Source organism: Oncorhynchus keta, chromosome 4, assembly GCF_023373465.1.
Source record: "Oncorhynchus keta strain PuntledgeMale-10-30-2019 chromosome 4, Oket_V2, whole genome shotgun sequence".
Lineage (NCBI taxonomy): Eukaryota > Metazoa > Chordata > Actinopteri > Salmoniformes > Salmonidae > Oncorhynchus > Oncorhynchus keta.
The window spans coordinates 50,649,932-50,677,092 of record NC_068424.1 but is presented as its reverse complement, the minus strand read 5'-3'; the positions used below and the strand labels follow the sequence as shown (position 1 = coordinate 50,677,092).

General features: G+C 43.4%; 2 protein-coding genes across 3 annotated transcripts; one reads left to right on the top strand and one right to left on the bottom strand.

Moving 5' to 3' along the window:
- The first annotated feature begins 250 nt into the window (after window positions 1-250).
- On the top strand, window positions 251-7,584 carry LOC118383769 (probable G-protein coupled receptor 101). The gene is made up of 2 exons (XM_035770200.2): window positions 251-735; window positions 1,378-7,584. The coding sequence occupies exon 2, from the start codon at window positions 1,490-1,492 to the stop codon at window positions 2,831-2,833; it is 1,344 nt and encodes a 447-aa protein (XP_035626093.1). The 5' UTR covers window positions 251-735; window positions 1,378-1,489; the 3' UTR covers window positions 2,834-7,584.
- A 272-nt stretch (window positions 7,585-7,856) lies between these two features.
- Window positions 7,857-26,683, bottom strand: LOC118377041 (transmembrane 9 superfamily member 2-like). 2 transcript variants are annotated; one of them, XM_035763868.2, is made up of 18 exons: window positions 26,374-26,683; window positions 24,186-24,253; window positions 23,998-24,091; window positions 22,662-22,789; window positions 22,265-22,394; window positions 21,873-22,000; window positions 19,699-19,810; window positions 19,482-19,561; window positions 18,773-18,878; window positions 18,571-18,618; window positions 18,025-18,157; window positions 17,732-17,851; window positions 17,435-17,492; window positions 17,060-17,219; window positions 16,696-16,847; window positions 16,431-16,542; window positions 15,970-16,141; window positions 7,857-8,893 (listed from the first exon to the last, which is right to left on the bottom strand). In XM_035763868.2, the coding sequence occupies exons 1-18, from the start codon at window positions 26,533-26,535 to the stop codon at window positions 8,826-8,828; spliced, it is 2,031 nt and encodes a 676-aa protein (XP_035619761.1). In that variant the 5' UTR covers window positions 26,536-26,683; the 3' UTR covers window positions 7,857-8,825. The 2 variants fall into 2 exon arrangements, with proteins under 2 accessions (XP_035619761.1, XP_035619768.1); XM_035763875.2 differs by lacking the exon at window positions 18,571-18,618 and having other exon boundaries at window positions 26,374-26,682.
- Between the last annotated feature and the right edge of the window lie 478 nt (window positions 26,684-27,161).

Sequence of the window (27,161 nt, the reverse complement as noted above, 5' to 3'; positions counted from 1 at the left end):
GTTGACTGCGTGCCAGGCCTAACTAATGCTCTTGTGGCTAAATGGAAGCAAGTCCCCGCAGCAATTTTTCAAAATGTAGTGGAAAGCCTTCCCAGAAGAATGGAGGCTGTTATAGCAGCAAAGGGAAAACCAACTCCATATTAATGCCATGATTTTGGAATGAGAGGTTTGATGAGCAGGTGTCCATATACTTTTGGTAATGTAGTGTACATCGATCTAAATCACGGTTGAAATATGAATGCAGGGGGGAAGTTAACCATGCGGGGGTTAACCAAAAATCCTTTGCATTTTGCACAAAGAGAAAATGGGGCTAATGTAGCTGATTACAGATGAGCAGCTATCAGTCTCACAAGGCAGGTGTCGTTGTTTTATGACAAGCTCGAATCGACTGTGTATAGGGCTAACCCACTATCAATGGGTAAGCGCAGTATTTCTAGTCCGTTGGGTTTGATCTGTCATGAAAATGAACAGTAAAGAGCAGTGGAGGTTATATTCTTGTGAAAATAAGATGCCCCCGCTGAGTGAGTGATGACAAGCCGTGGGGAGGCGGCTGACATTGACGATATAGCAGTGACTGATTAAAATGGGAGCGCGGCGAAGCAATGACAATCGAACCGTATCAATGGGGGAACCAGCGATCTGGTGCTGAGGAGAACGGAGCATCATCACCGACCAAAACACCAGCCTTCAGCATCTCAACAGAATCCGCCACATAACAAAGATGGCCATTTCAAGGTAAAACGTATGCCTCTGCCAGTGATATGTTTGTTGCTGTTTGGAAACAATGAAGAGCAGAAGATAAAATCAATTGTAGACATGCAATTGATATTGTATGGGGACATCAATGAGCAAGGATGAACAATGGAAATTCGGAGGAGGTTGTTTGAATCCTTTTCCTTCTTCATTTCAATTCGCCTATGTTTCAAATATATATTTATTTGCATTTAAAGTGGGGTATGTATTCATACTGTGTCTCGTGGAATTGTGGATTTTGGTCCGTGAGATCAGGAGCCTGATGTGTCTGGTGATTGGGTCTCAGATTGGCACAGGCAAACTCATTGTGATACTCTCTTTACATGTCTAGTGCAGCAGTTCCAAAGAACAATTGCCATAAAACAAATTATACAAACCCCCAAAAATCTATTTTAATTCCAGGTTGTAACAAAATAGGAAAAATGCCAATGGGGGTGAATACTTTCACAAACCACTGTATGTGTGCAATGGTCTTGCAGCTAAATGAATAAATTCAGTGTGAAATGAATCTGCCTCAACAGTGTTGTCCTTTAGAATTAGAGTGTGACATGTTATGATGTTTGAAAGCAGACAAAGCCCGTTTGAGCTTGTGCTTTTCTCTTCTCTGTCATCCTCTCCTTCAAGATGGAAATGCGACTGACAGATAAGAAGGACCTGTGAGACGTCGGGTGGAAACTGGGGACCCTGTCGGAGCTACAGCCACACATGCTGTCTCCCTCACCCCACCAGCCTCAGCATGCCCACTTCCGAGGCGCCCAGTGTGGGCAGTAACTCCAGCACCGTGCCCTGGGACCCTGGTTCCTCTGGTCCTCCTGGCCCCACAGATTGGCCGTCGGTGGCCAACAGCGTAGTGAAGATGGTGCTGATCTCAGCCATCGTGTGTGTGTCTCTGTTTGGTAACGTGGTGGTGTTGTTGGTGTTCCAGAGGAAGCCTCAGCTTCTCCACGTGGCCAACCGCTTCGTGCTCAACCTCCTCCTGGCAGACCTGCTCCAGACCGTGCTGGTCATGCCCTTCGCCATCGCTGCCACTATGCCCGGCGTGTGGCCCCTGGACGCCCGCCTCTGCCAGGCCCTGGTGGTGCTTATGCACCTGTTTGCTTTTGCCGGGGTCAACACCATCATCGTGGTGTCAGTGGACCGTTACCTGGCTATCATCCACCCACTGTCCTACCCCACCCGTATGACCCCTCATCTGGGCACCAACCTCATTGCATGCACCTGGGTGCTCAGCCTGCTCCAGAGCACACCACCCCTCTACGGCTGGGGGGCCATAGACTTTGACCGCAGGCATAACGTGTGTTCTGTGGTGTGGTCCTCTAGCCTGTCCTACTCAGCCCTGGTTGCCACGTTCTCCTTCTGGCTGCCTGTGCTCATCATGCTGGGCTGTTACTGGATGGTGTTCAGGGCAGCAAGGAGGCAGAACGCCCTGGTGCACCCCATCCAGACCCACTCTAAGTCCCAGCCTAACCAGCCTCCGGACCCCCAGGCCCCCTGCATCGGCAGCCCTCAGCGCCTGCCCCAACAGCCACCCCCACCCTTGGACTCCTTCTCGGCCGGAGGGTACCCCATCCGGGGCAGGCACAGACGTTTCCACTACCACTGCAAGGCAGCACGGGTGGTGTTTGTCATCATGGCATCGTACATCCTGAGCATGGGACCTTACAGTGTTCTCAACACAATGTCCATTCACTCCAGTGCTGCTGTGCCTCCATGGCTAGCCTCCCTAGCCCTGGTGCTCTTCTTCTTGCAGTGCTGCCTCCACCCCTACATCTACGGCTACATGCACCGCAGTGTGAGGAAGGAGTTCCTGGCCCTACTGTGTGGTCCGCTCTGCAGGCAGGGCCTTCTCTGCCACACCTCTGCACAGGACAGCTGCTTCACCGTGACCGATGGACGATACACGCAGCCCCATCTGCCCAGCCTGGCTGCCCGCGTCTGCCCCCTCCGCACCTGGGAGGAGGGCACCACCACGGAGGCTACCTCCTCCACCATGGATAGGAGGTCCAGGGACAGCCGCAAAGACACCACCTCCACCAGCCTGAGCTCTGAGAGAGAGCTCACCGTCCACACCACCACGTAGAAACAGCCTGGGAGATGGGTTGAACTGTTTTTCGTGTGGCAGTTTTCCCCTCCAGTGAAGACATGGTTATTCAGCATGGCTAAACTTGAGCAGATTTGCCTTCTGGTCTACAGGGTTTTCCATTCAATAGCTATGTTTCCATGAACTTGTCCACAATTGTTTTGTTGACTTTTAGAAAGTTCGCATAGATGATAGATTCGACAATTACCTGCTACAGTGAGTTTCCATTTAAAACAAACTTATGTCGATAAAAACAGCTGTACGCAATGACGTCACAACTAATTAAACACGTTTTCGGAAAAACCTATAGTGTCGAATAAAAATTAAGTGGTTGAAGTGTTTCCATGACCCGTTTAGGCAAATTGCGCATTAATAAATTGTCGACAGCCTAGAATAATTGTGTGGTGAAACTTGCATCTAGCCAACCAGAAAATCTATGTGAAGCAATTCAGCCATTCTTGAAAGTCAGGACAAGGATCCTGCAAAGAAACATAATTTTTTATAGTTAAAACATTGATTTAGCAGGCTGTAGGCATTTATAATTCACATGTGGAGTGGCGCTTCATAGTACGTGTTGAAATCACGTGCCCTTGCGTACCTTCAAAAGTATTTGGCAATACATTTTTCAGAAAAACACAGTTTCTATCATCATTTGTTGCAATAAAGAAAGTTTGACAAAAGAAAACCCCACCCCTGTTGAATGGATAAAAATGTTGTCGATCTGAAGAAAATATTTGCCGTTTCCATTACACATCACAATGAGACCTGTCCTGCAGTGTTTTCCGTGAAAAGCCATTGTTAGTTCTCCTATTGTTCATTTATGGTTGATACGTAATTTTGAGTGTTTTCTACTCTCAGAGAAAAATCTCTGTCAAACGTCCACGAAACAGATCATATCAAATTGAAAGAACATGCCGCAAATGTATTTGACTGTTCTAACCGTTGTTACAGAACACAAACTCCTCATGGTGACAGCTTATTATGTTTGTCTCCTGTGAGGAGTATTACTACTCACCCTGCCTGTAGTGCAATAATGTTGTAACTGTACTGTATAATATAACACATGATGTCAAGGAAGAGATGGCTGAGAGGGACCAAAATGACCGGTCATTCATGTAATTCATGAATCTGATTCACTAGTTTAGCACCAGAATTGTCACAACTAGCTACCTATCATATGCACAGTTGTCCTGCATTTCCAGAATCTCATCTACTATCCCCATTGATCTCTGTGCCCCATTACTCAGTAAGATTATCTCTGTGCCCCATTACTCAGTAAGATTATCTCTGTTCCCCATTACTCAGTAAGATTATCTCTGTGCCCCATTACTCAGTAAGATTATCTCTGTGCCCCATTACTCAGTAAGATTATCTCTGATTATCCCTGTGCCCCATTACGCAGTAAGATTATCTCTGATTATCCCTGTGCCCCATTACGCAGTAAGATTATCTCTGTGCCCCCATTACTCAGAAAGATTATCTCTGTGCCCCATTACTCAGTAAGATTATCTCTGATTATCCCTGTGCCCTATTACTCAGTAAGATTTTCCCTGTGCCCCATTACTCAGTAAGATTATCTCTGATTATCCCTGTGCCCCATTACGCAGTAAGATTATCCCTGTACCCCATTACTCAGTAAGATTCTCTGATTATCCCTGTGCCCCATTACTCAGTAAGATTATCTGATTATCCCTGTGCCCCATTACTCAGTAAGATTATCTCTGTGCCCCATTACTCAGTAAGATTATCCCTGTGCCCCATTACTCAGTAAGATCCTCTGATTATCCCTGTGCCCCATTACTCAGTAAGATTATCTCTGTGCCCCATTACTCAGTAAGATTATCTCTGTGCCCCATTACTCAGTAAGATTTTCCCTATGCCCCATTACTCAGTAAGATCCTCTGATTATCCCTGTGCCCTATTACTCAGTAAGATTATCTCTGTGCCCCATTACTCAGTAAGATTATCTCTGTGCCCCATTACTCAGTAAGATTTTCCCTGTGCCCCATTACTCAGTAAGATCCTCTGATTATCCCTGTGCCCCATTACTCAGTAAGATTATCCCTGTGCCCCATTACTCAGTAAGATCCTCTGATTATCCCTGTGCCCCATTACTCAGTAAGATTATCTCTGTGCCCCATTACGCAGTAAGATTATCCCTGTGCCCCATTACTCAGTAAGATTATCCCTGTGCCCCATTACTCAGTAAGATTATCTCTGTGCCCCATTACTCAGTAAGATTATGCCTGTGCCCCATTACTCAGTAGGATTCTCTGATTATCCCTGTGCCCCATTACTCAGTAAGATTATCTCTGTGCCCCATTACTCAGTAAGATTTTCCCTGTGCCCCATTACTCAGTAAGATCCTCTGATTATCCCTGTGCCCCATTACTCAGTAAGATTATCTCTGTGCCCCATTACTCAGTAAGATTATCTCTGTGCCCCATTACTCAGTAAGATTTTCCCTGTGCCCCATTACTCAGTAAGATCCTCTGATTATCCCTGTGCCCCATTACTCAGTAAGATTATCCCTGTGCCCCATTACTCAGTAAGATCCTCTGATTATCCCTGTGCCCCATTACTCAGTAAGATTATCTCTGTGCCCCATTACTCAGTAAGATTATCCCTGTGCCCCATTACTCAGTAAGATTATCCCTGTGCCCCATTACTCAGTAAGATTATCTCTGTGCCCCATTACTCAGTAAGATTATGCCTGTGCCCCATTACTCAGTAGGATTCTCTGATTATCCCTGTGCCCCATTACTCAGTAAGATTATCTCTGTGCCCCATTACTCAGTAAGATTATCCCTGTGCCCCATTACTCAGTAAGATCCTCTGATTATCCCTGTGCCCCATTACTCAGTAAGATTATCTCTGTGCCCCATTACTCAGTAAGATTATCTCTGTGCCCCATTACTCAGTAAGATTTTCCCTGTGCCCCATTACTCAGTAAGATCCTCTGATTATCCCTGTGCCCTATTACTCAGTAAGATTATCTCTGTGCCCCATTACTCAGTAAGATTATCTCTGTGCCCCATTACTCAGTAAGATTTTCCCTGTGCCCCATTACTCAGTAAGATCCTCTGATTATCCCTGTGCCCCATTACTCAGTAAGATTATCCCTGTGCCCCATTACTCAGTAAGATCCTCTGATTATCCCTGTGCCCCATTACTCAGTAAGATTATCTCTGTGCCCCATTACTCAGTAAGATTATCTCTGTGCCCCATTACTCAGTAAGATCCTCTGATTATCCCTGTGCCCCATTACTCAGTAAGATTATCTCTGTGCCCCATTACTCAGTAAGATTATCTCTGTGCCCCATTACTCAGTAAGATCCTCTGATTATCCCTGTGCCCCATTACTCAGTAAGATTATCCCTGTGCCCCATTACTCAGTAAGATCCTCTGATTATCCCTGTGCCCCATTACTCAGTAAGATTATCTCTGTGCCCCATTACGCAGTAAGATTATCCCTGTGCCCCATTACTCAGTAAGATTATCCCTGTGCCCCATTACTCAGTAAGATTATCTCTGTGCCCCATTACTCAGTAAGATTATGCCTGTGCCCCATTACTCAGTAAGATTAAGCAGCCTGCCAGTGTTGCCAATAAACTCAGGGTGATATGGGGACTGTGGAGTGTCCATGCATGTCCTTGAAGCCTCTTGAGCCTGTGAACACCACTCTCTCTGCCCCTGTACCGTCTGGTTCCCTTTCAAAGCACCTCTTGTTACTGAGCTGAGCAGTGTCTCATTGACTGTTCCCCTCCACTACCAAGGGAACTGCTCTAGACAGCCTTCTGAGAGGTACACTGTTCATGTTTGCCTTAGCCAGTTTGGCTCTCTCATCTCAGAGGTTCAAAAGAGGCCAGCTGAGAGCTCTAACAAAATCCCCATCTTGCCTGAATGCGGCCATGCATCATGGTAGGGCTCCACTGACTCCATATTTGCCCACTTTGCAGCTTCTGTAAAGCGTAGATAGTATTAGTATACCATGTCAGTATTGGTGTTACTTTATATTTGCACTTTATCAGAGCATAGTGCATTAAGTATCCGTCGATATGAAACAGGTTGCAATGTACTGTAAACCATTACCAGGGATTTTATTCATGTTGCGACCTCAAAATATTGGTTAAAATATTAAATACGGTAAAATGTACATAACTCGTACAAATGTGTGCATATTGATTCGGAAATGTATTGCTCAAAGCCATGATGAATGTACAGTATATGTAGAGATCAGTCTCTGACCATGGTCTTGAGGAACCATAACGGTTGGTTTTCATAGTACCTCAAGTGAAATTGTTCAATCTAAAGCAAGCTCATCACAGACCTGTTGGTTACCAAACTGGAGCATGGTGCTGATATTGTGTTACAGTAGTTCTTTTCAGCATTGGTTCTTCTCTGTTCTGAGTGAAAGTCCTTCAAGCAAGTGTAATCTGTATGCATGTTGAGAGGCTGAAGTGTTACGTATGAGTGAAATAGACTCGAGTGCTGAGAACCTCAATTTTCAGCTATTTTGTTTAAAAGGTAGTTGACTTGGAGAGATAGTTGACAATAGACACTATTGTAAAAAGTACTGTGTGATAAGTTTCCTGTTCAATATGTCATAGTGAAACTAAAAGTAAACATGTTTTATATGCAGTCCTTATTTAAAAACTAGAGATGTGTGGATTTCTATTGTGCTTTTTTTTTTATAGTTCATAATTTTCAACATGGTCCGAGGATGTGTTCATTTATAAAAATTAATAAAATGTGAGTTTCGACAACGCTGAACAGAACTCCTTCAATGCAATGTCAGTAGTAAGAGTGATGCTTTTCCTTTAAAGAGGCAATCCGGCATTTGAAAAGCAGAGGCAACCCAGTCATTTGTTTTGGTAAAGTGTTTGATTCTTGAAGAATATATGCCTTCATTTAAGTAAAAATAAATAAATGTGTGTACCAATCCCAGGTTGCCTCTTTAAAAAGGTGGGAAAATGAGGTCACCAAGTTCCATCTGAGTATAGAGAAAGTGAAAATGCAGTAGTTCTTCCCAATGAATCAAATGTATTTATTATTTGTAAAAACATTATCACCTTAGGCGATGACTCCACACTGCTAAAAAGAAAAAGCTGCAGTAGTTTTATACATATTAGTTACAGTAAGTTACCTAATAAGAAATACTGTAATGCATTTGCGTAAACTACCAACTTGCTTCCTCCTGTGCCGTGTGAGATATTACAAAAACAAACAAAAAATATATATATATAATGTCGATGAGCCATAAGCTTGGGCTTACATTTCCACTGTTATAGCAAATTGATCTATGACGTGCTTCTTAAGCACGGTTGCTATTTATTCTTATTTTCATATAAATCAAAATATAGCCATAATAATAAGAGAACAAACAGATTCTATCATGGCATGGTCATTTATACAGTAAACTATAATACAGGTCATTAATGGTTAGGATTCTATAGCCCCAATCTTCACCTGTCCAAACAGATAAAACTTAACATTTTCTCTTTATTTTTTAAAAGGACAGTTCCATATAGGTCACATTTTTAAAGTATCGACATTTATATATTCTCATTACAGCAGAGGTTTTGAAAAACAAAACACGCAAATAGACGTTTGGGGTTCTGAGAATATAAAAGCAAAATAAAGTACGTATTTGATTTACATTAGAAAGGGAAAATAAAAGTATTCCAGCTCATCCTTCACCACCCACCACTATGTAGTCGCCCGTTCAATTAGATGTTTGGAACTAACCTGGAGGATACAGGGCGCAAGTCAAATCAAACATCACTTCATCTTAGGCAGACGGTAAAAGCAAAAAACAATGACAGCAACATATCAAGTTTCCGAGCATAAAACAAAGGAAGGCCTTCTTCAGGTCTTTTCTGAGATATGTGATGGTTTCAAGTCAGAGTGTATTCAAAGGGCTTCTTTTCCTCATAACGGTCCAGTGGAAAAGCGCTGCACTGGGAGAGCAGGGATGCCTGGCCTCCTTCCTTTAGTCCACCTTGACCACACTGTAGATTTTATTTACAAACCAGAAGCAGGCAAAGAAGCCAATGGTACCTGCGAAGAAAGGACAGGGTTTAATTTCTAGAGGGGAAAAATTGTCTTTAGACACACATTACTGCTGTATACAAATGACCCAATGTACATTACACGCAACATAATACATACAATGTGTCTGACATGGGTAATGTGCAATGTACACGTCTCGTACAGACACTCATACATACTACATATTTACACACTGCCCTCGCAAGAAAGGGTCACGTTAGGACACCGAACTTGAAAAGAAAAAAACATTGAATTTGTAATCTTGCAAGAACCCACATCAGCCTATTGAAACACCTGGGTAAGGCAGGGAGGTAAGGCGCGTGTGGCTTTTGAACGGGATGCGGTTTCATCGACACAGGGATGATTTTAGCAGGGAGACGCGGGCCCCCGTGGGGCGCAGGGAGGAGGGGAGCAGAAACGAATTTATAAAAACACAAAACTAATGAAAGAGCTCAGGGCGTGGCACTTTAGGAGCATATGCTCCCAAAATAACCCTGGCGTCACATCGTGTAGCCGCCCGGCTCGCTATCCCACTCAGCACCACCAAATTCTCCTCCTTTAAAAGACTGATCAATTCCGACTGAAAGAGGTGGCTGGAAAAAAAGAAGATGAAGCCACAAGTCTGCCAAGGCAGTAGGCACCAACCAGCATTCCGTTTGGCAGAAAGAAATCAAGAGATAGCTCAGTTTGTTTCAGCGCCTCTCTGGAGAGAACCCAGTAGATAAAATGTTAATTGGGCAAAATCCCAGGAGATGAAGAATTCGTCAAACTCAAAGCCTGTATCTGACATCTCAATGGGGGCCGTACAAGAAACTCCCGGCTTTAGTTTTGATCAAAGTTTAGAGGAAGTGAAAAGAAATAAGAAACGTCTTTTCTTAAAAAAAGGCAATTAGGAATAGGGCAGATTAGGATTATTCAGATGAAGACCCTGAGCGGCCGGGGAATGAAGATCTTTTTATTAGATTTATTTTCGGTAGCGATGATCAGCCCTTTCCAATACTGATTATCCCCGTCTTAAGATAGGGTCTGACACTGCTCCAGCAATAGAGGCTACTTATTTGGCCTTAAAATGCCAAGTTCCTATGAGGATGTCATCATAAAACCACAGGCCGACTACGGAAAAAAACCCGAATGGCTTCAGTAGTAGTTTTGTATCGACTTTCCTTACATGGTGTCCTATGTCACATACAGTGGGGCAAAAAAACATTTAGTCAGCCACCAATTGTGCAAGTTCACACTTAAAAAGACGAGGCCCGTAATTTTCATCATAGGTACACTTCAACTATGACAGACAAAATAAGAAAAAAAAATCCAGAAAATCACATTGTAGGATTTGATGAATTTATTTGCAAATTATGGTGGAAAATAAGTATTTGGTCAATAACAAAAGTTTCTCAATACTTTGTTATATACCCTTTGTTGGCAATGACAGGGGTCAAACCAGGTCGCAGTTGCAAATGAGAACTTGTTCTCAACTAGCCTACCTGGTTAAATAAAGGTGAAATAAAAAATTAAAAAAACGTTTTCAAACAAGGTTCACACACACTGTTGCTGGTATTTTGGCCCATTTCCTCCATGCAGATCTCCTCTAGAGCAGTGATGTTTTGGGGCTGTTGCTGGGCAACATGGACTTTCAACTCCCTCCAAAGATGTTCTATGGGGTTGAGATCTGGAGACTGGCTAGGCCACTCCAGGACCTTGAAATGCTTCTTACGAAGCCACTCCTTCGTTGCCCGGGCGGTGTGTTTGGGATCATTGTCATGCTGAAAGACCCAGCCACGTTTCATCTTCAATGCCCTTGCTGATGGAAGGAGGGTTTCACTCAAAATCTCACGATACATGGCCCCATTCATTCTTTCCTTTACACGGATCAGTCGTCCTGGTCCCTTTGCAGAAAAACAGCCCCAAAGCATGATGTTTCCACCCCCATGCTTCACAGTAGGTATGGTGTTCTTTGGATGCAACTCAGCATTCTTTGTCCTCCAAACACGACGAGTTGAGTTTTTTGGTTTCATCTGACCATATGACATTCTCATAATCTTCTTCTGGATCATCCAAATGCTCTCTAGCAAACTTCAGATGGGCCTGGACATGTACTGGCTTAAACAGGGGGACACGTCTGGCACTGCAGGATTTGAGTCCCTGGCGGCGTAGTGTGTTACTGATGGTAGGCTTTGCTACTTTGGTCCCAGCTCTCTGCAGGTCATTCACTAGGTTGTGATCATTTTGACCCCACGGGGTGAGATCTTGCGTAGAGCCCCAGATCGAGGGAGATTATCAGTGGTCTTGTATGTCTTCCATTTCCTAATAATTGCTCCCACAGTTGATTTCTTCAAACCAAGCTGTTTACCTATTTTGTTTCTGGTGTCCTTTGACAGCTCTTTGGTCTTGGCCATAGTGGAGTTTGGAGTGCGACTGTTTGACGTTGTGGACAGGTGTCTTTTATACTGATAACAAGTTCAAACAGGTGCCATTAATACAGGTAACGAGTGGAGGACAGAGTAGCCTCTTAAAAGAAGAAGTTACAGGTCTGTGAGAGCCAGAAATCTTGCTTGTTTGTAGGTGACCAAATACTTATTTTCCACCATAATTTGCAAATAAATTAATTAAAAATCCTACAATGTGATTTTCTGGATTTTTTTCTAAATTTGTCTGTCATAGTTGAAGTGTACCTATGATGAAAAAAGATGAGGCCTGTAATTAAGTGTGAGAACTTTTGGTGGCTGGCTAAATACTTTTTTGCCCCACTGTATTGGGTGTGTGGGTGTGTAAGACAAGGCACCAAAGAGCACTGTTACCATGTCAACCCTTTGTCCATTTCTAACTGTTCCACACCACAGTAAGGACAGAGGGAGGCAGCTCTGTTCATCACAGCATTGTGTGTGGACACGAAGTAAACGCCCACATTGCTCTCATGGTACACAGCTATATATTTTGAGTGCCAGCGCGGGGAAGTTGCCATAACAGCCGTAGTCAGGGATGCTGGTGCATCTAATAGAATCCATGGCAACTGGTAAATTGGGCGCTGCCTCACATCGATTTTCTCGGAGATGAAAGTCGCCATCTCTAAAATGAATACCTTTAGGATGGTTAACCACAGATCAAGTACTACAAGCAGCAATGCCTAATACGTCCGTTACTTGTTTACTGATGACCTAAAAAAAAGAGGCGTGTGCTCCGTTTAAACAGTGCTGATAATAGCTAAAGTCCAGTCAAATGTCTCACTGAGGAGACCAGGGGAGGGTCTGTTGATCTTGGCTAACATGTCAGGTCTGATGAACACTATATGTGCACATAATGTGCGTTCGGAAAGTATTCAGAACCCTTTAATTTCCCCACATTTTGTTACAGCCTTATTCTTAAATTGATTAAATTGCCCCCCCCAATCTATAAAAAATAATAATAATATATATATATAATATATATATGGAAATATCACATTTACATAAGTTGGATGGGGAGTGTCGCTGCACAGCAATTTTCAGATCTCACCAGAGATGTTAGATCGGGTTCAAGTCTGGGCTCTGGCTGGGCAACTCAAGGACATTCAGAGACATTCCAGATGGACAACCATCTCTGCAACACTCCACCAAATCAGGCCTTTATGGTAGAGTGGCCAGACAGAAGCCACTCCTCAGTAAAAAGCACACGGTGGCCCGCTTGGAGTTTGCCTATAAAAGGCACCTAAAGGACTCTCAGACCACGAGAAACAAGATTCTCTGGGCTGATGAAACCAAGATTGAACTCTATGGCCTGAAAGCCAAGCGTCACGTCTGGAGGACACCTGGCACCATCCCTACGGTGAAGCATGGTGGTGGCAGCATCATGCTGTGGGGATGTTTTTCAGCGGCATGGACTGGGAGACCAGTCAGGATCAAGGGAAAGATGAACGGATTAAAGTACAGAGAGATCGTTGATGAAAACCTGCTCCAGAGCGCTCAGGACCTCAGACTGGGGCGAAGGTTCACATTCCAACGAACAAGTCACTGAATGGCTGGGCCACTCAAGGACAGAGCCCGGACTTGAACCTGATGGAACATCTCTGGAGAGACCTGAAAATAGCTGTGCAGCGACGCTCCCCATCCAACCTGAGAGCTCGAGAGGATCTGCAGAGATGAATGGGAGAAATTCCCCAAATACAGATGTGCCAAGCTTGTAGCGTCATACCCAAGACGACAAGGCTGTAATCGCTGCCTAAGGTGCTTCAACAGAGTACTGAGTAAAGGGTCTAAATACTTGCGTACATTTGGATTTGTTTTTTTACATTTTTAATGCATTTGCAAACATTTCTAAAAACCTGTTTTTGCTTTGTCATTATGGGGTAGTGTATGTAGATTGATGAGGGGGAAATGTCAAGGGAACTGAATACTTTCCGAATGCACTGTATAATGCATGAGCAGGAACATGGAGGTGACCAGAGAGCAAGGCTGAGTGCTGTTACGCCACAGCTCCTCTGACCAGTCCCCCCATACAGTTGAGTGAGAAGGTGTACTGTGTAGAACAGTCAGTCTGGCAGTCAGTCTGGCCTTTCTAGACCTGACAGAGGGAAGCCTTGTCATGTCACCTCCCTTCTCTCAGCATATGCATGAGCTGCTCAGAGCCAGACTTGGCACAGGAACCAGGAAGAGGCAAAGTCACTAAATATAACCGATTCATAACACTGGTCTGTTTCTCTGCAGTATAAATTACCACATTTATACTACAAGCTAACTGCACACTACTCCTTTAACATTATGATCAACCATAAAAATTGCCTTTATTTAGTCTGTTTCAAGGATCCACTCCAGCATCAAAGACAACTTAAAGACGTTGCTGTAAATCGGAGACATCTACAGTAAACGTTATAAAAGGTTACATTTAGCACAGCGTAGCTGTACCATGGCCTCATTTCTATTACAGCATATTGGATGACTCATTCATATTCCATTCACCCAGTTCAATGTAACATTGACATATTTAGACTACTACATGATACTCAAAATGTCCCTATACCCATCATGAGGTTGCTACAACCTAGCCAATGAAAAGTTTACAACGTAGGTGCACAGGTCGATATAATTTTTTTTTAGTAATCAAGGTTACAGTGACAATACCGCTTTGCACACCATTGCCTGCATCTAGCTGATCTTGGGTGTAATCATTAGCCCAACAGTTGCAAACAAGAGTTTCTATTGCACAAATGTAGGTATGTTTATCCCCGTTTCATTCAGTTTGCTTTAATAAATGTTTAACAGAATCGGCGGAATTAATAAACCCCTGATCACAGTTCATTTTCAGAGCATCCACATGCAAACAGCATGATCCCTTTGATCGTTGTATAATTCCTTCTCGCATCTACACGGGTGCGTGGCCACGCTGTCATGGGTGAAAAGGGAGTACAGGAGGGGGCTGAGCATGTACCCTTGTGGGGCCCCTGTGTTGAGGATCAGCGAAGTGGCGGTGTTGTTTCCTACCTTCACCACTTGGGGATGGCCCGTCAGGAAGTCCAGGACCCAGTTGCACAGGGCGAGGTTCAGACCCTGAGCTTAATGACGAGCTTGGAGGGTACTATGGTGTTGAATGCTGAGCTATAGTCAATGAACAGCATTCTTACACAGGTATTCCTCTTGTCTAGATGGGATAGGGCGGAGTGCAGTGTGATGGCGATTGCATCGTCTGTGGATCTACTGGGGGTGGTAAGCAAATTGAAGTGGGTCTAGGGTGTCAGGTAAGGTCGAGTTGATATGAGCCTTGACTAGTCTCTCAAAGCACTTCATGATGACAGATGTGAATGCTACATTTAGTTTCGTTACCTATGCTTTCTTGGGTACAGGATCAATGGTGGACGCAACACATCAGCTGTCTGACCAGGCAAAAAGAAAATAACCTTCCAAGGCAAACCTTCATATCATAACCGCTAGCCTCTACACACAGCCTACATCGTTTTCCCCCACATTAGCCAATGTCATAGTCAACATAACTACAAGAGCAGTTACACCAAGGGGCCCCAGTGGCAATAAATTAATAAAACCAAAAGCTTACCTTGACTTGGAAGAGTTCCAGTGTTTGATAGCCATAGCCAGCTAGCTAACATAGATAGCATCCCTCTGAGTAGGCTAAACTAGCTGCATTCATTAGCTAAGTAACTGAGAAAAAAAAATATATATATATATATAGCTAGCTCCTCCATTTAAGAAATGAATGTTAAAAACTGTCAACTAAATTCCCACATGCTTAGCTGTAGCTTATGCTTTCAGTACTAGATTCATTCCCCGATCCTTTGATTGGGTGGACAACATGACAGATCATGCTGAAAGTTCAGTATAGTTCTCTAAAAAAGGATAACTTTAATGTCTCACTATTTTAAATGTTTCTGAAATTCACTGAGGATTTTCGCTCCTTCTTCCTCTGAGGAGCCTCCACTGAGCTGTACTGGCAGTAAAACCAGAGGTGTGACACCTGTGAGGGGGGGGTGAACCAACAAAAGTGGCGCAACACTAGTGCATCCCTAGGTTTATGCCTTCACTGGAACAGGATACGAGTTCCTGGAACCTTGTAAATGTGTACAGGAATGGGCCGAGCTGCCCCTTCTGACATTAACCGACTGGGATTCTTCAGAAACTAACCAATTCCCATTCCCCATGCAGAAACGGAAGATCAATATTCAGTTTAGAGTAATTAACACGTTTAGCCTATTTATACATTTGACCCTTTCTGTTATACACATGTTTTACAGTGTTCTGTTTGTGACCCCTCAAGATGCAGGTTGATGGTCACTAAACTTGGAGATGGCTGTTGGATGGACTGTTCTCATCTGTTGATAGTGAATGATGCCAGACTGGAGGTACTGGGACAGAGAACACACAGATAGCTACTACAGAGGACCTGTCACCGTCATTCATAAAACTGCAAGCAGCAGCACTCTGACACCCAAGTACTTGGTGTTGAAGGATGGGCAAGTTAATGCCTCTTAACCATAGTCCGTGAACAAACAATAGCACGGGTCTTTGCAACTTACACATGGTAAATGTTTCATTGAGGTGACGCCAACCTGTTTCAGTATCACAATCAAAACCTGGCTTACGCACTGTTCCCAGTTCACTCACCTGTGAAGAGGAAGAATATGAGCACCATGATAGAGGTGTAGCCAAAGTAGAGGATGGTGCTGGCGGCTCCTACGATCTGCAGCTTTGAGAAGAAGTAGTGGACGGCGTAGACAAACAGGTAGACGGCCGTGAAGCCGCTGGTCAGGAAGGAGCGCCACCACCAGTGGTAGTCCTACAGGAAACAGGGCTTAGGTTAGGCTACAGACAGTGGCAGTCTGACTGTAAACCTTCAAACACATTATCATTAGGTAAGTAGTAAGCCAGCAGTCGAAATTAAGTCATTGTGTTGTCATTTCCACCCATTTCGCCCACTGGGAAGTCCCAGGAAACTCTACCCTGGAAAATGTTTGTAATGTTATTTCGTAGTACACCACAATCCACATCTCAGTAACTTAACACCTAAACGTTTCAGTAGACCGTTACTCTGAGAGAAAGACCCGTGAACAGTAGTTTACTCTCACCTCTGCACACAAGTGGAAGTAGCACAGCAGGATGGTGGCCTCAGAGCAGGTGATGAGGAGGATGATGAAGACCAGGAAGAGGAAACCAAACATGTAGTACATCTGGTGAGACCTGGAACAGAAGATTAAAAAACAACAACTTTATTACATCAATCAGTCAAACAAGACTCCCAGCTAAGAAGGTGGGTTGCTTCAACCACAAAGACACAGACAGATGGTCGGACAGATGACAGACACACAATTGTATTACTCCCCCCCCCCCTACCAGATACTGTTGAGGATGAAGAAGAGCTGGATGAAGATGCAGCCGAAGGGCAGGATGCCCCCCATGACGATGCCGGGGACAGGCTTGGTGAAGAAGGACTGTTCTGGGATCTGTCTGGGGATCTGGTTGGTTCTCACTGGCTGCTCAATGGCCTGTAAAATGGAGCAAGACAGAGGTGTGATAACTCACCAAGACATGGAAAGTTGTACGCAATACCATTTTTATTTTTAAGGGCTGGGTATTAACATGGACAAAATATCATGGTCCGTAGTAATAATCCATCTTAAAGTAGGACTGCTGATCTAGGATCCGTTTTGTAATTGAGATTACATGGACAGAGGGGAAGGTCTGATTTTGGACTCACAGGTTTCTTGAAGCCGAAGTAGGCGCCGACGAAGGTGAGGGGCACGGAGATGCCAAACCACAGAGCTAAGATAGCCACTAGCGTGCCGAAGGGGATGGCAGCCGACGATCCCTCCACCCACAGGATCAAGTTCATCAGGAAGAAGTCTGCAAATACAATCCTGGGGCGGGGGCGAGAGAAAGAAAGGAGAGATGTGAACCTTCTGTACACATCTCCCTGTTAAAAGGAGGAGAGGGTGTCAAATGAATGCAGCTATGGATTCTACAGTAAGAGGTCGTCATTGTAAATAAGAATTTGTTCTTAACCGACTTGCCTAGTTAAAATTACTTTTTTTATTTTTTTTATTTTTTTTACAAATGAGAACAGCTGACCTACCCTGGACACAACAGTGCTGTCAAGAGGACATTGGTCTTCCATTTCTCACCACCGAAAGCTGAGGACACACAGGAAAACAAGGGTTCAAATTCTAAGCTGTAAACAGGGCATACAGAATAGAGAGACTGTTCAGGCAGAACAGAAATACATATCTAACTAAATGGTTGGATGGAACGTCATGGTCCTGAACTGACAATGACCTGGCTTTGCATTTATATCGTACCTTTCTAAAAACGCAAATCTCAATTTGATCATTCACGTGTGGTACGCTGATGTGTGTGTGTCAACGAGGCTTACTCTTGTAGAGGCGTGACGACACGTATCCTGCAGGGGTCCCGAGCAGAACCCACAGCACCACAGAACAGGTCATTAGAGCCCCTCGGTTAGCTGGAGACAGGAACCCCAAGCAGGCCAGGACTAGAGGAGACAAACCTACATCACTACACAGAATACTCACACTACAGTTATACAACAACTCAAGTCAAATAAGAGACGGTAATAACTATTATACTAAAGAAAAACCATTCTGAAGACGCTGTAATGCATTGCGAGTGTACATTGCTTATTAAATCTGAGGAAGAGTTACTTACAGAGGGTGATGAAGGTCATGATGAAGATCTGGGTTCCCTGGCCGAGGAACACAGAAAGCAGCATGCCCTTCCTGGGAGGCCGGAACACATCCCCGTGCACCTGCTTCCACCCAGACTCCTCCTGGGCATCCTCCTATTGGGTTAGAGTGAATCACAACCAATCAGAACGGTCAAAGTTATGCACATATAAATTGCTTTGTTACGGATCAGCCAAATCACCAAGAATGAGTCATTAGCCTATCTTCCAGCTTGTCTAACACATGCCAGTGCAGCAAAACACACATCAAGACACATGACGTTGCCACATTAGCCAATGGCTGTAAAATATGGTGTAGACATGAACTCTCAGCTTAGCCGAAAAGCAGACAAACATTGATGGAATCTTTTTTTGTTTTTTTTACTCAAATGACTTGGCAGCTGTAAAATGATGGCCTGCACTACACCATATTTTAAAAGGTTGAAGTTTTATGACGCCTCAAGAGATGGCTCCCAGAAATCACAACACCAATCCCCAGTTTGTGCTCAAATGGCTTTCGATAAGCTTACATAGGATATGGATTTTCCTTGTAGTGATGGAACCTTTATCAAGTCTCCCTGTGAATGTGAAATGTTACATGGGTTTCATTCTTGTAGGTCGGTAAGAAACAGAACACACATGAACTTTTGGCAGACAAATCCTCTGCCATGTCCGTCTCACCCATTCACTCTTGATGGATTAATTTGCGTACAATAGAATAATCTGGTTTACCTGGTCCACCTGGTTATACCTGGCGATGTCCTTGTGCAGGGTCCTCAGCATTATCATAGCCACCATGCCAGACAGGAAGAGCACAATGACCAGAGAGTTCATAATGCTGGAAAGAACACAGGTCATACACAATTAACATGGCTAACAGCAGCAGAGGAGCACCATATTCTAATCTACTGTATAACAGCACTGGAATGGGAATATTTAACGTGACTAAAGTTCCTATCACATTTAGAGCGATCAACAACATGTTTAGCATATTTAGAGTTTCTGTTAGACACATGAGTTCCAGTGTTCTGTTTGTGACATTTAAGATGTGGGTTGATGGTCACTAAACTTGATGCTGCGTGTTATGGATTAAACTGATATCTATTGATAGTGATTGACGTCAGACTGGAGGTACAAGGACAGAGGACTTACTGATTCTTATTGTATTTTGTGAAACACTGATTTTGTAGCAGCAAACAAAGTCACTACCTTTTGTTTTGACTTCCTACAAGCTTCTCGGGTTGGTGTTTACAGAACATGTGTCTGCCTATTAGGATATACGGGCTCTCTCAGAGAAGGCCTGTTAGACATTTTATCTACTGTAAGATTTGGCCGGGGTAGACCATCATTGTAAATAAAAATGGGTTATTCACTGACTTGCCTAATTAACAATTATAATAAAAAGTATCTTATGAGGGCTGTCTTGAGAGACCTAACGGACCTGAACCACTGGATGTTGGTGTGAGGCATTGAGACCAAAATGTAATCCCATCTGGAGGCCCACTTGATGTCATTGTTTTCCTGTGAATGAAGAAAGTATTATTCGTAAAAGAGAATACTTCAATTAACTATGCTGAGGACCACACAAATTAAAAAATGGTATACTTATATGTGCAAAACAAATCATTGTGGTTAATCGTTATATTGGTCTAACATACCTCGAAGGTGACAGAGTAGGTGTATGTGATCTTCAAGTCACTGTCAAACTCTCCAGGAACCTCCATAGGAAGGCCTTCACATGTCGGTTTTTCATCATCAGCATTTTTGATACTGTAAATCAAACAAACATAAAAACCCACTTATATCTGGGCAAGCGGAACAGTTAAGTACCGTCGCTTATTTTTGAATTAAATTCAGAGCATGTCGGTGTGTGTTTGAGGCCGTAGGTTGGAATTCTCCTGAAGAATCTGATATTTATCAGTTTGCCCTACTTTGACACTAGAAAACCACGAGCCAAATCACCAGAGCGCGCAGGTGTTCCCAAAGCATATCCTTAATCTCACGTGGGGAAAAATAGCACATCTCAGTATGGATGGAGCGTAGTTCATAAAGCATGAACCATCTCATCAGCTCAGTGACAGGTACATAGCCTTTATATGCTACAGTAATAGGCCTAATATATCTGAATGATAAATGTATATTAACCTCCATCGACCACTGCGTATTATGGCTAGTCCTACAGCCGGTAGTTCCCGGGGGGGTCAACTATTTTTTATTATGTAGACTAAATAATATTGTTTAAAAAAAAATGTAATTGCAGCTGCAGCAAAAAAAAAAAAGCCCTATCATTCGAATATTGTCGCTTTAAAAAAAAAAAATTGTTGCGCACGCGGTCACAGTCTCAATCCCATTCAATTCCTGTTCAAGGTTTATATTAATGACCTAGATGTCAGAGGTCCTACATTTGTGGGCAGCAGTCCGTTTTCCTGAAATACCAATTTGAATCGATTGATCAAGTGGTTATAGCCTATTGTTATAACCTGGCATACAGATTGATGCCATATCCAAGTTTTTATACGGCATATTTTATTTTAAATCATTTGAATAGGCTTACAACATCTGTAAAAACGTTTTCGTTAGGCCTATATAAAAGTGTCCAGTTCTGAGATATGCAACATCGCAGTTGCTTTTATGACAAGTATGCCTAGCCAGGGCTCGAAATTAAGGGCGTCACAATTCTTCTTCTTCTTTACATCAAAAACTCCGGGACAGTTCTGGGACGATAGATCCAATTCATACAACCACTGCAAATCCCAAAAGTTTAAAAACGACAAGACTGATGGAACAGACATTGTGCTTGTTAAAATGTTGATGCATTATTATTTCTGCACATTGTAGGCTAATGCGCAGCAATGCACACATGGCAATACGAGCAAATGTTCCATAATGCAAGTAGGCCTAGCGGAAAACACCATTCTAATGCGCACTGCACATGATAGGGGTTTCCTTTTTAGAGGCAAATATATGCATGTGAATTTGCAGCTCAGTTGACAGCCGCATTCATCTATTTTAGTACGGTTTCTATACTTAGCCTATTAAAATACATGTCCTACGCAAATCAAGGAACAGTCATTGTTGTGTTCTCTCCCAGCTTCATGGTTTGAAAGAGGCACATCATTCCAGTCCATACTACAGGCCTACAGTATGCATAGCCGAATCACTATATATTTAAGAGTCCAGCCACCCGGCCCTGACCCCTTTTTCCCCCACGCTGGCGGGACCACCATTCGGACTGGTATACATTTCTAACTGGGCCGTGGGGTGGGGGCATTCCAATGATTTGGGGCCGGAACTGTTGTAACCTAATGCATTGTATTTATAACCAGCTACAACACAAAACCCTTTAGTATTATTATACGAGGGTGCTTTCAGTGCTTCATAAGCAGAGTTTCATGTGTATACAGACGATTGCTAAAACTGTTCATTCAAGCACACATATTCATGAATATGGTTTAATGGATTGTATAACTAGGTTTGAACATTTGGAAATCATGCCATAACAATAGAACTGCCAATTAATTTACCTAATGATACATGGTGAATTTACACCTGCCAGATACAGCAGTGGAAAAAAAATATATATATATTACTTTTTTAAAATTTAAAGTAGGTGTTTCGGCCTCCTCTTGTGATGTGGAAATGACACTGATCAACAATCAAATCAAACAAACGAGTGGCAAACAGTTTTTCAATGAGTATAGGACAGTGCATATTCATAGACACCTACGGAAGCGTCGGAGACAATAAGTTCAAGAGCTGCTATTGAAAAATGAATACATCTGCTTACACAAACACCTGATTTCCTCTGTCTGGGTCTTCCTGAAGTGCTTACCTCTTGGGCTCCAGTGTGGCAGCCACCAGACGAGCTCCTCTCCACCCCTCCCCCTCCCCATTGTGGTAGGTGATTTTGATGGCCACGTGGTTGAAGATGTAAAACGTATTCTTCTTGTTGAACTCCGACTGAAAGTGATAAAGATGCCAGCCAATTACCCCCAGATTCCATAGTAAATACTTATACTAAACACAACCACGTACAAAACAGGTCATCATTAGAGCTATTCAGCATGTCTCAGTCAAGGTCCAAGCGTATGATGGTGTTATTATATTACTATAACAACACAGCCTGGCTTGAACTACAATTGCCATAGCTTCAAATCTCTGGCGTTATCAGATTGATATTGGGCAACAATCCTGTATGCGAGACAACGTAACAGTATGGCTCACATTGATGACACAGGCATCTTTAGCCCGGCCATCGGTGGTGACGAGGCAGCCAATGGGGAATCCAGGATTGCAGTATTTCTGGCTGTCTTCCACATCATAGCACCAGGTGACTGGCATGTTGTCAACAATCCTGAAAACACACGCATTTTTTGTTAAATCCAATTAAAATACTCTAAATACACTGGGGGGGGGGGATCACTTGCAGGGTTTTTAGTTGAAACAAATCTGTTCATCCATCTCGGTCTAACCAAAAGCTGTTCAAAAACACAGTCTTAACCAGTTGTATAGGATTAGTGTCATGCTAAGAGGCCCTACTATACTTGGGGGGGTAAGTAGAACGGTTTCTGTAAAATTACATACAATTATCTCAACTTATTCATGAGAAAGATTAGCCCACCAATGGTGCTGGTAGTTCAACTGCATTCCTCTCTTAAGGAAGTCCAGCATGTTCTTATCCTCGGGTTTGCCCTTCGTATAGACTTTGGTGCACAATTCCTGGCATTTCACATCTTTTTTGAAGTAGAACTGAGGGAAAATGGAGAAGAGAGAAAAAAAAAAAACTTTGTAAGACCTACTGGGTATAACAGGAAGAACAGGGCAGACAAGATAGCGTGAATAACCGGTCTTTCCAGGAGTGATTTGACAACACAAAACAATGCAATCCAATACCTGAAAGCTGAGCCCAGAAGACCTTTAGGGTAATTAAAGCCCAGTGGTAGATCAGACTATGAATGAAACCTGCAAGGAAGAGTCACTGTTTGCAGATGGACCTGCAAACTGCATTGTTAGGGGATCTGAAAAACCACAAATCAACGATAGGAAATATCATTATACTCTTAGGTAAATTGTTTATTTTTAGAACACTATCAGTAGAAATGCTACAAATAGGGAGGTTCACTGTCAAAGTATTATACCATTTTGCTCTTTCCTTTTTGCAATACATCCTTTGCAATACATCCTTCATATTGCAAAAGGAAATAGCAAAATGGTATAATACTGGGAAATATGGTGGACATCGGCACAATGGAGTTAAGGTTAGAATGAAAATGGTGGATTGGCTGCCTGTGGGTGGAAATCCAGCAATTGCAGAAAGAGGAAATTAGGAATATATGTGTAGCCTAATTAGTTAACTACACGTACCATACATGTGAGCGAAAATAGCTCCAAGTAGCAGTACTGCTGTAAGTATTATTTTAACCAGGTTCTCCCCCCCATTGCTGCAACTCCCCTACGGACTCAGGAGAGGCGAAGGTCGAGAGCCATGTGACCTCCGAAACACGACCCTGCCAAGTCGCACTGCTTCTTGACACACTGCTCGATTAACCCGGAAGCCAGCCGCACCAATGTGACAGAGGAAACACCATCCAGCTGGTGATTGAAGTCAGCTTGCAGGCACCCAGCCCTCCACGAGGAGTTGCCAGAGCGCAATGGGAAATGAAATCCTGGCCGGCTAAACCCTCCCCTAACCCGGACGACGCTGGGGCAATTGTGCACCGCCTCATGAGTCTCCCACACACAGCTTGGGATCGAACCCAGGTCTGTAGTGACGCCCCAAGCACAGCGATGCAGTGCCTTAGACCGCTGCGCCACTCGGGAGGTGCTGTTAGTTGACTTCAATCAAGTGGGGATTAGAACTTACTCAAACAATTAACAGAACCCAAAATATATCTGCAATATTTAAAGGTGATCTTACTACCCCCCCCCAAGGAAGACATATGATGATTGAGTTCCACCTTGTATGGTGACGTCTCAATTCTCTCGCCAAATAGCACTTGGCCCAGGTTCTCAGACGGTCTCCTCTCGTTATCATCTTTGCAGAAATCAAAGCTGTGAAAAAAAAAGAGATGACAATGACTGAGCAATGATCCAACAAAAATAAGATAAAGTAAAGACGTATCTGCCAGTCAGAGCAACTACTTACACATCATATTCATATGGCAGAACTGATTCCACTGAGTCCAAGCGATTCACAAATAGCTGGATGAGAGTCTGTAAGGAAAGAGAGAAGGTCTGTAAATAGGCATGCGACAGTACAATGTAAAGGGAAAACATGGATAATTATTGAGTTGTCAGTATTGGTATTGTTTCTAGCCATTTCAATCTGTATCTTTACACACACAGGGGCCAAACATTTCTACTTAAAGAAATTACAATATGTTTTCCAATCATTATTCTAGCTACAAACTCTGCTAGTTAGCTATAGCGTAACTTACAACCAGGCACGGATTACCAATCTGAACAGACTTGTTCGTCAACCTTATGAAAAGATAAGCATTGCATGATTCATGTTTTTCTAGCTAGCCAGCCACTGAGCAGCCAGCCAGCTGTGGGGCATAAGCTGCTAGAGAGTTAACGAGTTAATGATCTTGGCTAACTAAAAATCAAGTCTAGTTCTCTAACTAGTGAACAATAATTGGGACATCGTCAAATATCGTATAGCCCACTTCAAATAATGATATCAAAGTATATTGGTCACGTGCACAGATGTTATTGCAGATGAAGTGAAATGCTTGTTTCTAGTTCCAACAAGGCAGTAATACCTAGCAATAAAAACACACAATCCATAAAAACAACTAAATGTCAGAATGCGTTGCTCGTTCTGACATTTTGTTGTTTTTATGGATTGTGTGTGTGTGTGTGTGTATATATATATATATATATATATACATACATACGCAGAACATACATATAAATGGTGTGTAAAGATATATGAATAGAAAAGGTGTGTACAGCAGTAGTTTTATAGGATGAGCCATGACTAGAATACAGTATATACATATAAAGTGGTTAAACCGGCATGTAAAAACTATTAAAGTGACCAGTGTTATTACTATGTACATAGGGCAGCAGGGTAGAGTACCGGGTGTTAGCCGGCTAGAACAGTGACTGAGGTTCAGGGCAGGCTACTGGGCTGAGGCCGGCTAGTGGTGACCGTCTGATGGCCTGGAGATTGAAGCTGTTTCTCAGTCTCTCCCAGCTTTGATGCAACTGTATCGTCTCCGCCTCCTAGAAAGTAGCGGGATGAACAGGCAGTGACTTGGGTGGCTGAGGACCTTGATGATCTTCTTGATCTTCCTGTGACACTGGGTGCTGTAGATGTCCTAAAGGGCAGGCAGTTTGCCCCGGTGATGTGTGACCGCACCGCCCTCTGGAGAGACCTCCAGTTGTGGGCGGTGCAATTGCCATGCCAGGCGGCGATACAGTCCGACAGGATGCCCTCAATGGTGCATCTGTAGAAGTTCATGAGGGTCTTTAAGGGCCAAGCCATATTTCTTCAGCCTTCTAAGGTTGAAGAGGAGCTGTTGCACCTTCACCACGCTGTCTGTGTGAAGGGAACATCATTGTAAGTGATGTGCATGCTGAGGAACTTGAGGCGGTTGACCCTCTCCATGGGGGCGTGCCCTCTTTGTGGATGGGGGCATGCGCTCTTTGCGGTCTACTGTAGTTCACTATCAGCACCTTCATTTGATTGATGTTTAGGGAGAGGTTATTTTCCTGGCACCACTCTGGTGGTGGTAATCAGGCCTAGCACTGTGTCATCCGCAAACTTGATCGAGTTGGCGACGTGAATGGCCACGCAGTCATGGGTGCACAGGGAGTACAGAAGTGGGCTGAGCACGTAACCCCACTTGTTACGTCAACGTTTTGATAGTTTAGCATGTAATAATAATAGCTGATAACACCACATGTGTGTGGCGATGCGTTTTGGCCGAGTGTACCTCCGACTAACTTACATCGAGACGGTAAACATGTACATTCTTTAATGCATTCCTTGTACCTAACTATGTTTGTCCTGTGCAAATGCGTTATTTTTTTAGATGCTGCTCTCCGTAGTACTTCCAACTCATCACCACTTAACTCCATTGTATCGTGGAGTTGAATTCTCAGCTAATGATAGTTACAATAATAACTTACTCCTGGTGTCACTTGACTAGTTAGCATGTAGCTAACGTCATCAACTAACTAACTAACTAACCACCTAGCTAGCTAGCTCGCCAGTAGGAATGAGATAAAGTACAAATGGAACATTTATAAACTTCAATCTGAAAACATGAATATTTCAAAGAACACCACCATCCGTGTTAACACCACCATCCGTGTTAATTTACCTGACAATCATCACCTCCTTTACCGTCTTCACAAAAGCTCACTGGGGCTAAACCCGGAAGGTAGAATCCTGAACAAGTACTGAAGGCAACTAACGTGAACACAAGTACAAAATCCATGTCTATCCGCGTCTTCATTGTCCCGGTTTTGTTGCAAACGTACATTCACTCGATGTGTAGTTACGTTTTTAATTCTGCAAGGAGAAGTAACGTTAGCTAGCCAACTTGTCAGCCACTACGAAGACGGCCAGTTGAGTTTAGATGGGTAGCTAGTAAGCGTCCAACACGTCGTTTGTGTGATTGTCGTGAGGAAGAGGGAGGGGCGATACGTTTGATTGGTCGGTCTGTCAGACTCTTCCTCTTTGTTTTTATTGGCGAACTACACGCAAAACTTGTATTATCGGCACCAACTGGACCGCGGTGAAGAAAAAAAAATCACTAGAAAAGTTAATTCCACTACAGGGAAGAGAAAATGTACAGGGTGGGACCTGAGAGGGTGGGACCGCACGGATTCATTAATCCATGTAGCGCCTCAGATGTTACATCTTCTAATCATAGAAATACCTCAGCTGCAGAAACAATGATGTCAATCTTTGTTGACATATTTTTAATTTTGCGCTGTGCTGTTTACCATCATTGCCATAAAAGTAACGCAGTCCACTGTCTTCACATGTAGCATGCCTGGATCCTGCTGATGACACTCAGCCCTCAGTGCATGTTCTTCCAGACTCTTGTCTTCTCTGTTATTTTATACATCATTGGTCTTCTCGGTAACATCATGTCATTTGAAA

Coding starts and splice junctions, on each gene's coding strand:
- LOC118377041 (XM_035763868.2), bottom strand. CDS start 26,535: ATGTACGTTTGCAACAAAACCGGGACAATGAAGACGCGGATAGACATG. Junction 16,848..17,059: donor ACTTCGGCTTCAAGAAACCT/GTGAGTCCAAAA, acceptor TCCATTTTACAG/GCCATTGAGCAGCCAGTGAG. Junction 8,894..15,969: donor CATATTCTTCCTCTTCACAG/GTGAGTGAACTG, acceptor CTTTCTTCGCAG/GTACCATTGGCTTCTTTGCC.
- LOC118383769 (XM_035770200.2), top strand. CDS start 1,490: ATGCCCACTTCCGAGGCGCCCAGTGTGGGCAGTAACTCCAGCACCGTG.